General features: G+C 43.6%; 2 protein-coding genes across 10 annotated transcripts in view; one reads left to right on the top strand and one right to left on the bottom strand.

Moving 5' to 3' along the window:
* The window catches only part of RSF1 (remodeling and spacing factor 1), a 70,493-nt gene extending 67,337 nt beyond the window's left edge, over positions 1–3,156 (bottom strand). For 2 of the 4 annotated variants that reach the window (XM_054193198.1, XM_054193234.1), the window contains exon 1: positions 2,781–2,903. Coding sequence is in view for 1 of the 4 variants with exons in the window: in XM_054193242.1 (XP_054049217.1) it covers positions 2,781–2,979 (199 nt within the window). In the remaining 3 variants the exon portion in view is untranslated. Of the gene's footprint in view, positions 1–2,780 lie in introns of all 4 variants that reach the window. The other 2 variants (XR_008465101.1, XM_054193242.1) reach the window with 2 other exon arrangements.
* Positions 3,157–3,236: 80 nt separating this feature from the next.
* On the top strand, positions 3,237–12,891 carry AAMDC (adipogenesis associated Mth938 domain containing). Of its 6 annotated transcripts, XM_054193322.1 has the most exons (5): positions 5,344–5,953; positions 6,878–7,028; positions 10,634–10,729; positions 11,091–11,178; positions 11,482–11,613. In XM_054193322.1, the coding sequence occupies exons 1-4, from the start codon at positions 5,928–5,930 to the stop codon at positions 11,151–11,153; spliced, it is 336 nt and encodes a 111-aa protein (XP_054049297.1). In that variant the 5' UTR covers positions 5,344–5,927; the 3' UTR covers positions 11,154–11,178; positions 11,482–11,613. The 6 variants fall into 6 exon arrangements, with proteins under 6 accessions (XP_054049253.1, XP_054049272.1, XP_054049263.1 ...); XM_054193278.1 differs by lacking the exons at positions 5,344–5,953; positions 11,091–11,178 and adding an exon at positions 3,237–3,330 and having other exon boundaries at positions 11,482–12,891; XM_054193297.1 differs by lacking the exons at positions 5,344–5,953; positions 11,091–11,178 and adding an exon at positions 3,282–3,395 and having other exon boundaries at positions 11,482–12,891.
* Positions 12,892–15,626: the final 2,735 nt, after the last annotated feature.

Raw genomic sequence — 15,626 nt, 5'->3', positions numbered from 1 at the left:
AACCCAAACTATTGATTCCTTTCCTTGATTGCAAAATGAATATGGAGAGGAGTTCTAAATAGCAGTTACCTGGCAGTTGAGATTGAAAACTTGGTCCAGATTCCACAAAGTTCAGAAGAAAACACTAAAACACTTTGAGGTTTTGTAGCTATTTGCTTAGATTTTTTTAATGTATTATTGTCAATGCAAATGCACTGTCAAGCAATACTGGTACCAAAAGTGAAACTAACTGTATATAACTGAAATCAAAATCCCTTTTTCAATCCAAGGAACACTACATACTGTTGGTAAATAACAGATGTTCAGGAAAAAAAAAAAGACCACTTCAGTTTTCAATCAATGTTTAGCAACTTCATGATGTGTACCCTTAAAAACACCACTTTTGGGGACTAATTTAAGTAAAAATCATGTAGAGAAATTTAGTCACTGCAATAATTTTTTCCAAAAGCATAAAATATTCTGGGTAACAGCTACCAGCACCACAAAGCAAGCCCAACGAGTTGGTTGCATCAAAGGAAAAAGAAAACCCCTGTCACACAAGTTATCACGCAGAGCACCAAGAATTACCCAAGTTTGTTTGTCACACCTCCACACTTACTTTCTTAGAAATGAGAAAATGCGAGCAAATACATCATCTACACCAGATGCAAGCAAATAATCCAAGCAATTTAGAGATTACATTTTCAGATGCCAAAACGATTCCCATTTGGGAGGGCTGTTCTAAAGCAGTGAGAATAACCTGCCCCCTATCAAACAGGAAGGGCAACACAGAGGAAAATTTAAAAATCCAGCAAGTATCAAATCAACCCATAACACAAATTCCATAATGCAAGTCATTTGAAAGCCTTTTCGAAAAGCATTGTGCAGTAATCATTGTCCTACTGATAAACCCTCCAGTCACGCAATTAAAGTTATCAGGAAATATTTATTCTTTTTTTTTAATCAAATGCATATACTTAAAACACAGGTCACCATCTCATCCTTTAATGTTAATTTATTCTGCAGTTCACACAAGAAAACTACTCGTACACACCCACTTATGTTGTGTCACACCGTAAACGCATTGGTTTTCTTTACAGACATTGCTTTAAAAGGAACATTTTCATTAAAAATTCAAACTTTTCATTGCGTTGGTGGTTTTTATGAATAAGTTTTGGAACAGTTTAACAAAACAGTGACTTTTCTAATGAGTCCTTTATATACCATAAGAAATACAGGACTGCTGGGGGAATTGGATATAAATACCTATTTTCCAGAAGGTTAACTAGAAGTTAGAGGATCTTACACGTCTTTTTCATATTTCATATTAGTCACCGGACAACACGAGGAGACAGTACATTAATCTCATCTCATTATATTTCAGCAGTGGCTGTTGTGAACTCACAGATAGGATGCCTGCACTTTACAGAAAGCAACTTCCTTTATATGAGGAAGTACCTACATGCCAATTTAATACAAAAAAAAAAAAAAAGAACCCACACAGGGTGGGTTTGGTGGGGAGGGGGGTGAGAGTGAGTGCATTTTGGGGGAAAAGCAGGAGCTGTTGGACCAAAAGCAGCCCTGAGCTGGGCTCCTCCAGCAGCAGGAAGTTTCTATGGGGCCTTGCCGAGCATGCGCCGTGAGCTCCACAGTCTCCCTATGTGGCAAGAGTGCAGAGGCAACAACCAAACCAATAATAGAGACAAGAGAGCAAGAGCAACAAGCACCTTCCCCTCTATATTCCTACCGCCGCCTCCTCACAGCCCTCCCCAGGCTGCTCTCTTGGCCCGGGGCCTCCCACATCCATTGCACGGAGCAGGAATTAGAGAGTCTGGCAACCAAATCTGCTACTGGAGAGAGAGAGAGAGAGAGAGAGGAGGAGCAGCTTGAAAGAAAACAGTGGAGTGCATAACCCATCCCTCCACCTCGCACAGCTCAGGTGGCGGTGGGGAAGAAGCAAGCAGCCAGCTTATATCCCCCCCCTCCTCCAGCTACAAGAGGGGAGGAGAAGAGAGGGATGGAGATGGCACACAATGGCTGGCTGTGTTTGTGGGGAGGAGATGGCCTACAACAGCAGCCCTGGGGAGGGCTCAGGGCTTCTCTGTGCCCCCCCTCTCCCCGCCATTCCTCACCCACACACAGAGAAAGAGGAGGGGGGGGTGAAAAAGGAGCAGGACGTCGCCTTGTGTGTATGCGTGCGTGTGTCCCCTTCTTATTTCAGTAGAGAAGTAAAAAAGGACACATAGATATGGGGGGGGGGGGGGTAAAGGGGCGGAAGGAGGGAGGCAACCCCCAAACTGGGGGGAGGGGAGGAGATGGAAGAGCCCAGCGCCAGACTGAACAAAAATAGTTATTTTAGCTTATCCCCCTTTCTGCAGGAGTTCTTCCCCCCCCAAACCCCAACACAGACCTTGGAACCAAAACCAGATAAACGGATCGGGGGGGGGTGAAGGAGGGGTAGTCAGAGCTGGCACTGAGGCGGGGGGGGGGCAGAACGGGGGGTTCCTTCCTCCCGTGGGGGGAGGCAGATCACACACACACACAAAAACAGCTGCTCCCCTCTAAATATAAAAGAAGGGCCGTGCTGAGGGGGGAGAAGGCTCCCTCCCCCCCCACCCCCCCGGAGGGCCGCTCCGGGAATCCCAGGCCCCTCCTCTCCCCTCAACGCGCTCCACCCCCGGAGCCGGGAGGAGGCGGGGGGGGGGGAAAAGCCCCGGCCCCCCCTCCGCTCCCCCTCAGCCGGCCGTGAGGAGGGAAGGGAAGGGGGGTGAGAGAAGGGGGGAGTTATCCGGGCCGCTCACCCTGGTCTCCGGGCTCCTGCGGCGGCTGCAGGACGCGCTCCAGCTCGGGGAAAGGCAGCTCGGGCAGGTCCAGCAAGGCCCCGTAACGCTCGAGGAAAGAGCAGACGACGGCGAAGTTCGGCCAGGAGCCCGGGCAGCAAGGGCCTGCCGGAGGAGGGGGAGGCGGAGATGAAGCCGGAGGAGCCGCCGCCGCCGCCATCTTGGACCTGAGGATGGAGAAGGAGCTGGGGAGGGGGCGGGGGGAGGGAGGGAGGGGGCGCTGCCGAGCCGCGCCGCCACTATCCCACAATGCAACGGCGGAGGAGGGGAGGGGAGGGGGGCGGCAGCTAGAGCGGCGCCAAGGCGACACTCCCCCCCCCCGCCTCGTGCGGCTAGGGGGAATGAAAACAAGGCGGGGCCGTTTACGTGACAGGGAGGGGGATGGGCCAATCGGAGCGGGCGGGAGGGCGGGGCCGGCAGGTAGCGCCGGCCAATGAGAGGGCAGGGGGCGGTCCCTCCCGTGCGGGAGAGGTGGAGCTCGCGCCCGGCGGGGCAGGGGTCGCGCGTGGCGGTGAGTAGCGGCCGTAACGGCCGTTAACGGCTCCCCTCAGGCTGAGGGGAGGCGGCGGGAAGGAGGTGAGGGGATGGCAGCTCGGCTCGGGTCACGGCCGCACGGACGGCTCGGCGCTCCCTGAAGCGGTCGCCTCCCTCCCGGCGGGGGAGAGAGGCGTGAGGCGGCGGGTCAGGCGAGGCCTTGTTTTGGGGGGGGGGGGGGGGGTTTCAGGGCTGTGCCGCCCGCCCCCAGCGTCCGGGCCCCTGCCTCCCGCTCTGTGCTCGCTGGTGTACCCCGCCTCGCTTCTCTCGGTTCTTTGTCCGTTCCTCCTTCCTTCTCCCCGTCTTGTTTTTAAAATGCCCTGCTCCCCGCTAACTTCTTAAAAGCGCCCGCCCCTCCCCCCCGTGACCTCCCCAGCAAAATCGGATTACCGAGTTACCCAAAAATATTTTCCTAGTTCTTAAACTTGACACCTGCCTCCTCCGTACCCGGTTCACTTAACCTTTTTACTTGGCTTCCTGCTGTCAGTTTTTAAACCCTGACCTGCTTTTCTAGCTGCTGTATCGCTGCTGGGAAGTTGCCTGCCTTTGTGGAGAATCGCTTCGTCTTTTGATACCTTACAGAAGTTGTTCTGCCTGAAACTGGACAGTTGCCAATTTACTCTTTCACCTTTATCCTGTTTGATCTCAGGTTGCGCCTTGGATTTTATGAAACATTCTTTTCTTCTGCGGTGTCTCAATAAAATATTCTGTGGTGCATTGCTGTCGTTCACCTTTTTTATTATATTTGTTGCTGGTGGGTGCTACTCTGAAACAATGTTTACCCTCACAAAAGACAGTAGCGCTGGCTGGCAGTTTTAAAATCCGCCTGCTCGCCCCACTGTACTTCAATCTCAAATTTCTTCTATTTTGTTCTCAGCTATTCTTTTCTTCTGCTGTCCTTAGCCACTGCTTTGTTTCTTTCTTTCAGTATAGTCTCCTTGCGTAAACTTGTATTTTGCCTCCTTTTAAGCTCTTCTGCTTTCTTTACTTCCTATGTTTTTAAACCCTCATATCTTTGCTCATAGATTCCTGAGTCATTTCTCCACTTCGTCTCTTTGTGTTTGGACTACTGCGATTTACAGAAATTACTGTCTTAGGTTATATTTGAGTCATATAGTTCATGGTCTCTTTTGAGCTTAAGTGGTACTGTATGTTTTAGTACTGTACATTTTTCATAGTGAATAATTAAAAATACAACTCATTTGTCAGGGAAATATTTTCCTGCTCCTTGGTGATTGGACCATGCTTTGCGCCAAGAATGTCCAAAGTTTCTCTTAAAAAGTTTATCTTACTCCAATTTACGATACTCTCATTAATTCAGATAACCCAACCTTACTGATATTCTCTGGCAGTATTATGGGAAATAGTTTTAGATTACAAATTTTTATGTATGACTTTTAAATTTTGTTCATTTCTGCTATTTAATTTTCTTTGTGCTGCTTGGAAAAGGTTGTATGGAACCCTTGCTCTCCCATTTGCCATTTGTGCCTGTTTGATCGCACAGTCCCAGCCTTGAAATACTGTTTGGATTGGGAAATCTGATATTCCTCATCATTTTATTGTTCATTCACCTCTGTCTAACCTCCAGGTCTAATTCTGCTGTTTCCTCTTAAAAATAGCACAGGCACAAATTCTTTTCATTCTTCAGAGCCAAGTTCTGGTTGGTTTATTCAGCCTTTACTCTTTGATTGATGGGTGATTTCATTCTGTTGGGTCTGCTGCTGGTTATTTCTTCTGCTACAATCTCCCTTCAAGCAGATTTTTGGAAAAATAGTCTTACAAACCTTCATTTGAATCCATCACATTGTGGATGTATAATGAGAGAATCTAGAATATGTGAATCCAAGCAAGTTTCACTCCCCTGTAGCTGCTTGCCCGGGTACATGTGCCACTAACTTCAAAAAAGGAGCAAGGAAGAAAGAATTGCCCTGTTGTTCTGTGGAAGAAGCAGCTCTGGCAGCCTCAGTCCTGTGCCAAATCCAAAGTAACGCAGTTTTTACTTCATGCAGTGTTTGAAACGTTTGAAACTGAGATCCACTCCTGGCAATCTGAGAAGAGCAGGACCTGCCTGGCTGTACTGTGTTTTGCTGTAGCACGTGAAGATGGAAAGGGAGGCTTCCAGTCCTCCTGGAAGCTGCTCTTTCTTTAATTCATGCCACCAGGGTTCCTATGACTGATTTTTTTTTTTTTAAATTTTTTTTTTTTTCCTGGTGAATTTGAACAATTGAAAAGTAAAGGATGAGAAACTGCATACATGAAAGGATCTGCCACTGAGGTTTTTGGGATCAGCCAGGAGCAGGGCTGTTTTTACTGCAGAAAGAACCAATTTTCTTCATATTGAGGGATTTCAGACCATCTTCCTGGTCTGAAAGGGCAGAAAAGTGACTCTGCTCTTGAGACGTGTCAGTTGAGTGCCATGCTGCTCTAACGCATTTCCAGGGTATCGCCCTGGGATTCCTCTCTTGTCCTCTGCTGACAGAATCCCATCGGCAATCAGACTGCAATGGCATGAAGGACTGTGAAGAGGGCGTAAGCTTTCATGGTGGCATTTGAGGCAGAGCCCCTGCCCTACTGATGCCCAGCTGTGATTGTGATAACAGGTCTAAAAGTTAATGCGGTTAATAAACAGTTGGTCTATAGCAGCGCTGATAAGCCTCAGATGGAGCACTCTGTCTAGTTTTAGGCAACAGACATCAAAGAAAAACGCATACCAATTGTTGGCTGCCAGGGAACAGGGGAAAATAAGCAGGGATTTAGAAAATATGACTGAAGGGAAGTGAAGTTTATTTAATCTAAAAGAAAGGAAAAAAAGCTAAGAGTCAAGTCCTCAAGAAAACAGAAGGTGGTGGAAAAGACTAAGGTTAAGCTGTTCTCCTTGTCCACAGTAGAAGGGATTAGAAACAATGGTTTTAAGTTGAAATAACGAAGATTTCATAAACAATGACAAGACATTATTTGGGTTTTAACTGTCCTGAGATGCTACATAGGGAGACTTGGCCTCTGTAAGGAGTGAGTAGGGAAAGAAGGCTTGGTCTCTGGAAGTCTTAATTGCTGTAGCAATATGGCAATGCCATTGTTCTGTTCATGGCTTTTCTATTGCGTTGGTTTGTTTGGGATTTTTTTTAACCTCATTTACAGCCAAAGAAACAGTGTATCTGTCAGATATTTTAGGAAATTATTATCATCTTCATTGTACATTTTAGTGAGAAGATTAAAACCCAGATGTGAGAGGATATTCTGGGACCTGATCCCTGTTGATAGTTTTAAAAGTTGAGCACCCAATACTTGTACAGATTTAGCATGTAAAATGATTTGCCCAAAATCCTGCACAAAATCCCCAAGAGGACTGGTAATTCAACAAATCTGCTGATCCTCAGTTCAATTCTGTTGTCACAAAATCAAGTGGATAAAGTCCGTAATAGCATTTCCTTCCTAGCTCCTTTGAGCAAGGACAGCATTTTCTGGTTTTATTAACGTGCTGCATGTGTTAGCCTGATGTTATGTATTAAATATCCTTTTTCCAGACTTTGGTTCAACTTTGTGATGTCTTCCCCTGAAATTGCTTCCCTTTCTTGGGGTCAGATGAAGGTGAAAGGCTGCTCTACAACGTATAAGGATTGCAAAGTATGGCCGGGAGGAAGCCGAACCTGGGATTGGCGAGAAACTGGGACTAATGTAAGTTTGCTGTTTACTATCCATCCTGCATTTCAAACAGGACTCTCAGAGCGGTCCAGAGAACAGTCATTAAACTTCCAGCCGGAAATTCATGGAGCTGCCTTTTGGTTTCATTGAACTTTTCCTGTTAGAAACTCAGTATATGTTTCAGAAGTGCCTGTGTGGAGAGGTCAAAGGACACACAAGGTCCTACAGGTGACAGGGTGTACCAACTGTTGGCACCAGTCCTCACAGCTACCTGACCAGACCACTTCCGTACACCTTAGAGCTCTCAAACTGCGTTCTGCATTTGATTAGAGAGTGCAACTGTGATAACGTGCTGGTAACAACCTTTATTTCAGACTGTGTAAACAAAAGTTGTCTTCAGTGAGATAAAAAAAAAAATTATGGGAAGTTAAAACAGATCAACAGTAACTGACCTTAAGTGCTGGGAAGACAACAGCGCATGTGGTTTAAGTTTATAGGCTTTTCCTTGGGGTCCCTTGTACTTATTTCAGACGAAAAATATGCAGATGCAGTGTCATATATGCTAGTTTCTCCATGAAAAGCTCACAGTCTGGCCAACCACACGATGACTTCTCTTGGTAGCCATATACTAAGTGCTTGCCCTCACGATTTTTAAACTTTATCTGTAAATGCTGTCAGAATTGTATTAAAGTACATGGAATGGTATTGACATTCCAGATTTAGAAGCAGCATAATGTCTAATGTTCCGAATGACATTAGGAACTCAATGATAATTCTTCCCAAATTAGGGCTTGCGCTAGGATAGCTGTATTGGCTAGAAAAAAAAAATCCATATTTTCTAAGCAAAAGCTAAGGCATAAAAGAATTACATCCTGGTCAGGTCTTAGACCCAGCACCAGCAGCTGTACCCACCCAGAGTTTATTTTGACACAACTGGAGGGCAGAACCTTTGGTTTTGGAACTTCATCTATAATCTTTAGGGGAGCAGAACTTTTTTTAAGCTGTCAGAGTTCAGTTTACACAGCGTATATAACGCCAAGAGAAAGATAGTGCTGTCATGCAAAGTTATCTGTACCTTGCAGATAGATAGCTGTGTATGTAAACTTTTTCAATGTATTTCATTGATGGTCTGATTATAAAAGATTAGGTTTTCACTGGCTGTTTGGAGGGGTGTGTTGTGTTGTGAGAGTCACTTTTTGTTTGTTTGACAATATTGTTTTCCTGGTTTATATGCACATGTGACAGGAGAAGCAGAACAGATATGGTAGCTGAAAAGTTCCCAACTAGTTACCAGCTCAGCCACACTTTGATATTCATTCTGACCACTTGAAAACTTTGGTTTCGAATTATAACTACCTGCTAGCATTTAGGAGGATGTACTTTCTTTTAAAGTTTCTAACAAGGGATATCTTCAGGTGACAGGTAAAAGCTTTAACTCCATAAAAGTATTTAGAGAAGTCCTCCAATTGAAACAAGGAAAAAATGAGACTATGCTAAATTAAAATTGGAGGAGGAAAAAAAAAAGTTGGGTTATTTGGAGAGGTAGGTTTTCTGGCATCCTTTGTATATAACCAGGAAGTAAAAAATACCTATTTAGGTTTTGCCTTCTGTAGGTCACTTGTAAAGCTCCTGCTTTAGGTCAGTTCTGTCCCCTTGCAGCTATGAGGAGTTACATAGTTTAGTTTAACATTGAATAGCAAGCAACAAATATGAGAATAGAACTAAGCTTTTCTAGACTGTGTCTCCAACTCTAGAATAACCGTAAAAAAGTTAATCCGATCGGCACTGGAAATAGTAGGATTCCTCAGATGCATTTTCTGCACGTTTCTTCACGGTAGACTACAGTGTGCCTACTTTCTTGGAACATGTTTTTCTCAGGGGTAGATGGAGCTGAAGTTTGGGAAAGAAGCAGTGCTGGTCATGGCCCACACTCTAGTTGGAAATAAATTGTTTCCTTTCCTGCTCTGCTATCAGACTGCTATCTAGTACATAATTCTTTCATCGGGAAAATTGCATAACTGGCTCTGCAAGGTTCTGTAACTAAGCACTAATAGTTCTTATGGCCTTAACCTTTGGGGATGACAGGCAGCCCCCCTGGCTGGCTGCATTTCAGTGCCATCTGCTAATGGGAGAAAAGAAGTAGGAATTCTAAAGAAAGAGCAAAGAAAACAGGCAAAAAATTCTGCTGCCCTTCCTCTTTCCCTCCAGCTGTCAAATCAGCAATAATACAGTTATTCCCAAAACATGTGGGAGCCCCTGGATCAGGGCATCTTGTGTAACCGAAGAAAATCCTTTTGTTCCATGGTTTTAATATCTCAGGAGTACTTATCATATGACAGCAAACCTTCCTCAGCAATCTAATTATTGTAATTGCAGTAAACCTTCTTTTTGTCTAAGTCTTGAGTCTGCTTTAAAGCCGCCAAAGGAAATGCATTATCTGTTGTCATAAACGTGTACTTGCAGTGATTTGGTCTGAGAAAGCTCTGCATATTGAAGTGAATTCTGCATCCTAGGAGTGGATAGCAAATGTAAATGGACTAAGGGGAACCCAACTTGGAGAACCGTAAAGGTGAATTGTTAAGCTGTGCTTTGACCTTAATTCATTGGAAGAATGCAGTATTATCTGGAAGTATATGGGATAAAGATGTATGGGCATCTCCATAAAAATAACATTCACCAGGAGTTCACCATGGTGTTGCCTACTTTGAGTGAGAAACTCATCTCAGTGCTCTAAAAAAACCTTAAGAATCCTACCAAAAGAAAAAGGGGGGGGGAAATAGTATTTATGATTTAAAAGATGCGCACACCAACAAGGGACCAAATTCTAGCCACTTGTTGTTGTGCAGTGTCTTAGTCTTGGCTGTATAGAGATAACATAGAAATCGAATCAAGGAGGAGAATTAGTGTGACATAATAATGTTTTATATTAACATTACAGGGGTATTTGTGGATCCATATGTATGTAGCACACTAGTAGTGAATGAGTGTATTTCTTTAAAAACTCAAATCAACATGCTGTTAAAGCTCTTTTTTTTTTTTTTGAGGAGTTTAGTTTCAAATATTCCTTTCTCAAAATTCAGAAGAGTGCAGAAATTGAAACTGTTAACTGAAACGAAGCTAACCAATATGCTTCAGTCCTCTTTGGCAAATGGGGTTTGCAAAGTAAACAAGAAAAGAATTTAATCATTTAAATTATTTGAGAAGCTTTTTGTAATTTAAGTGAGTAAACTTTGACTTGACACAATCTTCACTACAAAAAGCTTTTGTTTGTTTGAAAACAAACAGCAGTATGTTGCAATTTATTGATTTGACTTTAACTTTTAATATTTGTAAAATGCTAGTTGTTAGACATAAATGTTTTAGAAATGTATAATGCATCTCTTTATTTTTAACTGTTTAATAAAGAGTGATAATATTGCCATCAATTGATTAACTATCAACCTTCATCTGCGCATAGAATACCTTCTTTTAATTACCAATGTTATCTGCTCTGTGTGCACAGAAAAGAGGGTGGTGTTACATTTTGGTACCACTAATTTATGCTGCTAAGCTACAGATAGTTTCAAAACACACGGAGTAAGCTTTCCTGGTGGTTGCTCTCAGTACACAGGCTGTTGTTTTCCTCCCCTGACACTTAGCATTCTCCGGGAGTGCAACCAGCTGACCTTGAAGAAGTTGTCAAGAAGGGTGTTAAAACTCTGGTGATCGGTCGTGGCATGAGCGAGGCTTTGCAGGTAGGTTTTTGTTCCGTGATCAACATAAATTAGAACTGTTTGTTTTCCCTCTCCCTCTCATTAGGGATGTGGGGGGGAAATAAATCTATGATGCTTTACTAAGAGGGGAAAAAAACGCAGGATGCTGAATTAGTATGACTGAGCTCCTGCAAGGAGCCGCTCTCTCCCTGAAAGAAACATCATTTGAGTTCCTCTGTATTAGTGTCAATGTCAAGCAGTAGACAGGTCTAAGTTCTGCAATTAAACAAGGAGAATTTTTTACAGTGTCATTAGTCCACCCCCTTAGAATGGGTTATGAACTAGCTCTCTAGCTTGCTGTAAATACTTGATAATTAGGCGTTTTTGTTCCTAATGTTGGCAGGGTGTCATTTCAGTAGATGAACTAGCTACAGAAAACTCAGAAGTGCTGAGCTTCACTTCATGAGAAAATTCTTAAGCTTTTTGGTGAGGTGAGTAACACCCCATTTAGCTTAATTACCTTTAGCTCCAGTTCTGGTTATTTTTGTAAGAAAGGGCTGCATTTTAAACCGTGTTAAGGAGAGATGGGAGGTATGTGTATACAAGCTTTATTTAAGAGAAAAAAATTTGTATCAATCTTAGAAATGTCTGAGCACATTATCAGTTTGGCTGCTATCAATTACTTAAGTGCATCTATCAACAAACACCATCAGGACCTGTTTTGTTTGAAGCCTTACAGCGTGAGGGGAAAAGAATCTAATGCTTGCTCTTCCCATTTCCTTTTCTCTTCCGAGGTTCCACCGTCGACTGTGGACTATCTGAAGAAAAACGGGATTGATGTGGTGGTTTTGCAAACGGAGAAGGCTGTGGCAGAGTACAATGCCCTGGCTGCTCGGGGTGTCAAAGTGGGGGGAGTCTTCCATTCCACCTGCTGAAGCGTTACAGCTCATTGCGCCTTCCTCAGCCGCAGCCAAATCACGGACACACCTCTCCGCTGAATCAAATTACAGTCAACAGAGTGTGGACTCGTGTGCCAAGGCATTTGTGCGCTGACAATCTAAAATGAAAGGACAGTTTATTAGTTCAGGATTTAAACAAATTGAGTGCTCACAAAAGGGAGCTGTTAATTAAATCATTTAATTACAGAACCATTTCCATATGTTCTTGAGATTGACCTAATCTTTCTCTGAAGACTGTCCATATTGTGGCTACTTAACTTTTCACCTGTTGGCTAAATTAAGATACTAGGTATTGAATACTTTTCTTAGGAAATGGCTGGAAATTACATTATTGGGTATTGGAATGCAGCCATAAAATACCTGATGAGCATAATCAAGTGGTAGATATGAAGCAGCAGTAAAGCAGCACTTTACCACCGCTGTATAAATAAGTTAAAAATAAAATAAATTTAAAAGTGGACCCAGAACATACAACTTTGCCTCCTACTGGCAACTTCAGTCAGGGTGTTTGCTATGCATATCTGTTTGTGATGATTCAAGAACATCACATAATTTAGCACTTTTGAATTTGACATTGAACCTAGAAAAAGGAGGAAAAAAGAAGTCTATAGGGAATAAAAATAAAAGCTGGGCCTTAAAGAATTTTCCTATTAATTGTGAATTGTGCAGATTGAGTTGTGGAGTATATGTCTATTCAAAAGTCCCTATGTGCTTGAAATCATCGGAAAGATTGGTCAGAAACTAGAGTTTGCAAATGTTGATCTTCAGGAAATCAGTCTAAATTGCTGCCAGCGAGCTGGGGATGGATGTGAGAATTCTTACTGGTCATCGTTATCAGATGATTTAAACGTTTTGCCAACAAGCGTATTATTACACTGAAACTGTAACAAATTCTCATAGTTGCTGTTCTTGGTTGGCTTCTATTAATATTACTAGTTAACTAGTTACTACCTACTGTAGATTATTTTTTTTTTCCCACCAGGCTTACGAATTCTTGGTCTGTGTGTATTAAGTCTGTGTCTATTAATGAGAGCACAAAGATGTCAGTACAAAAAGCCCTGAGGCACTCGGAGCTACCCGAGCAGCAGCAGAGAGGCTTAGACTGCCATGAGAACTCACCGACTTTCCCAAGACCCAAGAATAACCCGTCACAAAATCCTACGGGGCTTTTTTTTTCTGTTTATTTGCTCTAGTAATCGTTTAAAACCTGTTATCTGATCAAATACAATGTGGTGTAAAAGCAAAGGGAAAAGGAGTACTTGAAAGTTTTATCTTGCAAACTCCTAATTACAGCAATATTTTCTCTTAGTGTAGCTAGATTTGAGGCAACATCGTATCTAAACCAGCCGGAACTGCCTTTCCAGTTGCATCTGTGTTCTCTGACAGAGCAGCTGGCATCGTGCTCCTGGGCACTGCTGTGACATTGTTCTGGAGAACGTGCCTGGTGTGGAGTAGAAGGTGAACCCCTGACCCAGAAGACTCTCGTCATCCCACGAGGGTGCCAGTAAAACCAGTTCCTACCAATCCACAGAGTGGGAAGACTTTTTGCGTTAAAGTGTTGGTATCTTATAGCAGAGGTGGTTTGATATATGATCACAGTCATATATTTGTGTTATTTCATGAGCTTTTGGGCCTTAATGCAGCCTTAAATAGGAAAAGGCTTTGTAAGGCTTTTACTGGGAGGACAATTCCAGTTTCTTAAGTACCGCAGCAAGCATGTTACACCGTGAGAAGCTGAGCAAACACCTTATCTTTCACCTCCAGGTTTTTTTTTTTCCTTTTTAAAAATATTTTTATATTTATGTGGTATGTAATGATGAAGCCACATCCAACGGAAGTGCTTAGCCTAGGTCCTGCATTTGAGAAAAATATGGTGGGCTCCTCGTGCTGGTGCTCCGGGTTTTGTCCTCCCAGAAGGTGCCGGAGCAGCACAGCCCGTTTCGCATTGCCAGGTGACTTCTAGAGGTGCGCCCTACCCGGCTTTGTGCTGCAGCCTCTTAATTGTTCCTTTCATTTGGCAACCGGTAGGATACAGAAGATTCCACTTCTCAAACGGGGAGCTGCAGCATGCAAAAAAAAAAAAGGGATTTCCCTTTTTAATGGTAAACTGCAAAGTTTCACTGCCAGCAGTACAAAATTTTGGTGTCAGCAAGGAGATAATGAGCTGGAAGTCTTTTCCATCCGGATCGTCTATTGCTGCTCTCGTCACAGCTTCCCGAGTCGGCTTTGTCAGTTCCCACAAAAGCGGCTGCTCCACTTGGGCTGCTCCAGCCACTGAAAGCCCAATTTCCTTCTTGGTGCCTGAAATTGCTTTGCTGGAAACAGCTGGGACTGATTCATCAGAAAATTCAACCGGAGCTCAAAATGATATCTTTATTAAATCGCCGCTTTCAGCTTCGAGCCATAAATAATTTGTTAAAATTACGGGCTTGTCGCCCAAATCATGGGAGTGCGCTTTTAGGGGGCAGGACTTCTCACATACGCCACTTTTCTGCCTCCCACCAGGAAAACGATCTCCCGGTCGGCAGTGAACTCCCACCCCGATGCTGGCATTAAAGCGGAGCCGCGGCTGGGCCGGCTGCCAGGAAGATTCCACCCAGCTGCTCCGCCGCCGAGCCGGCCCAGCCCCGGCCCTTATCTTTGTGAAGCAGCACACGCGTGAGCTGGCAGCCGGGAGAAACAGGCTGTGAAAAGACTCACAGACACGGCGAATGCAACACGACCGGCGTTGCCGAGGGACATCAGGCAGCTTTTGTGCAAAGCCTGGTATCTATGAGCCCTCAAACTTTCATTTCGAAGCCCTCCTAATATCGAATTAACAAATTGTGAACTAAAAAGCCTGCTCACACATTCCTAGTGCCTGCTACTAAGAATAAACTGGAAAACGCGAGTGAAATAAATTAAGATGAAAATGTAATTGGATTTCTGACTTGGTCAAAAGCTTTGAGAACTCAGACAAGCAAGGCAGGAATCCAGAGGAAACGCATCTTCCAAGATGATGTCATATGGTCCTGATTTTCTTTCGTCTTCCCAAGAACTTGCTCTGTACTTTTTGCAGGGACGGTACCCGCCCAGTTCGTTTTTCTGTACTTTGAAAACTCAGATACACGAAAGCCACACCAGGCTCCAGTTAATATCGCATAATCTTCAATGTCGTTCCAAATACATTTGTGCATTGTTTTGAGCGTTCTTGACTTGATAATTGCATTATTTACTTGCTAAGTTCTAAGAATTGGCCGAACGAATTTCAATGGCACTTCAGGATTCTGAATTTCCCATTAAAAGCACTCAGAGCTAGCCTTCCCCCACAGGCAGACGCCATGTATAATTAAAGCTGGGGGGAAAAAAAAAAAAAGGGTAAACACGACAACAGATTTTCAAACCACTAAACTAACATACGAATTCAGCCTTTTCCTCTCTCTGCCAGATTCTTGACCTGCTTCCCTTAGGTCTAACTAGGAGGTAAAACGCGGAGGTGAGGGGTGTTTGAACATTGTTAGTTTTTAGCAAATTATTGGCCCTTGCTTCTAGATTGCTCGATCTCCCTGCAGCTGCAGCTCTGCCCTGGCACCGCGTTCCTACGCTGGCAAAGATCAGTGAGAACAGAATCTCCCTGTACTTGGGTGGTTGTGATCCGAGTTCAAGGAAAAAGTCAACAGCTAGATTTAAACAACTACAACAACAACAAAAAAATCTCAGAATATTTACCTTTCATACAAATTTCCTTTCAGATTTTTCCCTCTGGTGGAACATGGTGTGAAAATGCATTTAAACGAGAAAGTAAGCTGAAATAGACGGGAGATCAAGGTAAGCAGTTTAAAAAAAGAACACAACACAAACACAAAGTAACAAAACAAAATCAAACATATATTCAGTAAGAAGGGAAAAGGTAGAGAATGGCCGCAAGAGAAAGGCCTATTAAAACATAGTTATATAAGGGATGTTTTACCAGGGTCTGTAGTGATAGGACAAAGGACAAC

This window comes from Rissa tridactyla, chromosome 1 (assembly GCF_028500815.1).
Source record: "Rissa tridactyla isolate bRisTri1 chromosome 1, bRisTri1.patW.cur.20221130, whole genome shotgun sequence".
NCBI lineage: Eukaryota > Metazoa > Chordata > Aves > Charadriiformes > Laridae > Rissa > Rissa tridactyla.
The sequence above is the reverse complement of the archived record's forward strand: the minus strand, read 5'-3'. Positions and strand labels throughout refer to the sequence as shown.

What these genes read in the sequence shown, in the direction of transcription:
- AAMDC (XM_054193278.1), top strand. Translation starts at nt 6,897, where the DNA reads ATGTCTTCCCCTGAAATTGCTTCCCTTTCTTGGGGTCAGATGAAGGTG. An exon ending in GGCGAGAAACTGGGACTAAT is followed by an intron (nt 7,029 to 10,633) that starts GTAAGTTTGCTG and finishes CCTGACACTTAG; the next exon opens with CATTCTCCGGGAGTGCAACC. An exon ending in GCATGAGCGAGGCTTTGCAG is followed by an intron (nt 10,730 to 11,481) that starts GTAGGTTTTTGT and finishes TTCTCTTCCGAG; the next exon opens with GTTCCACCGTCGACTGTGGA.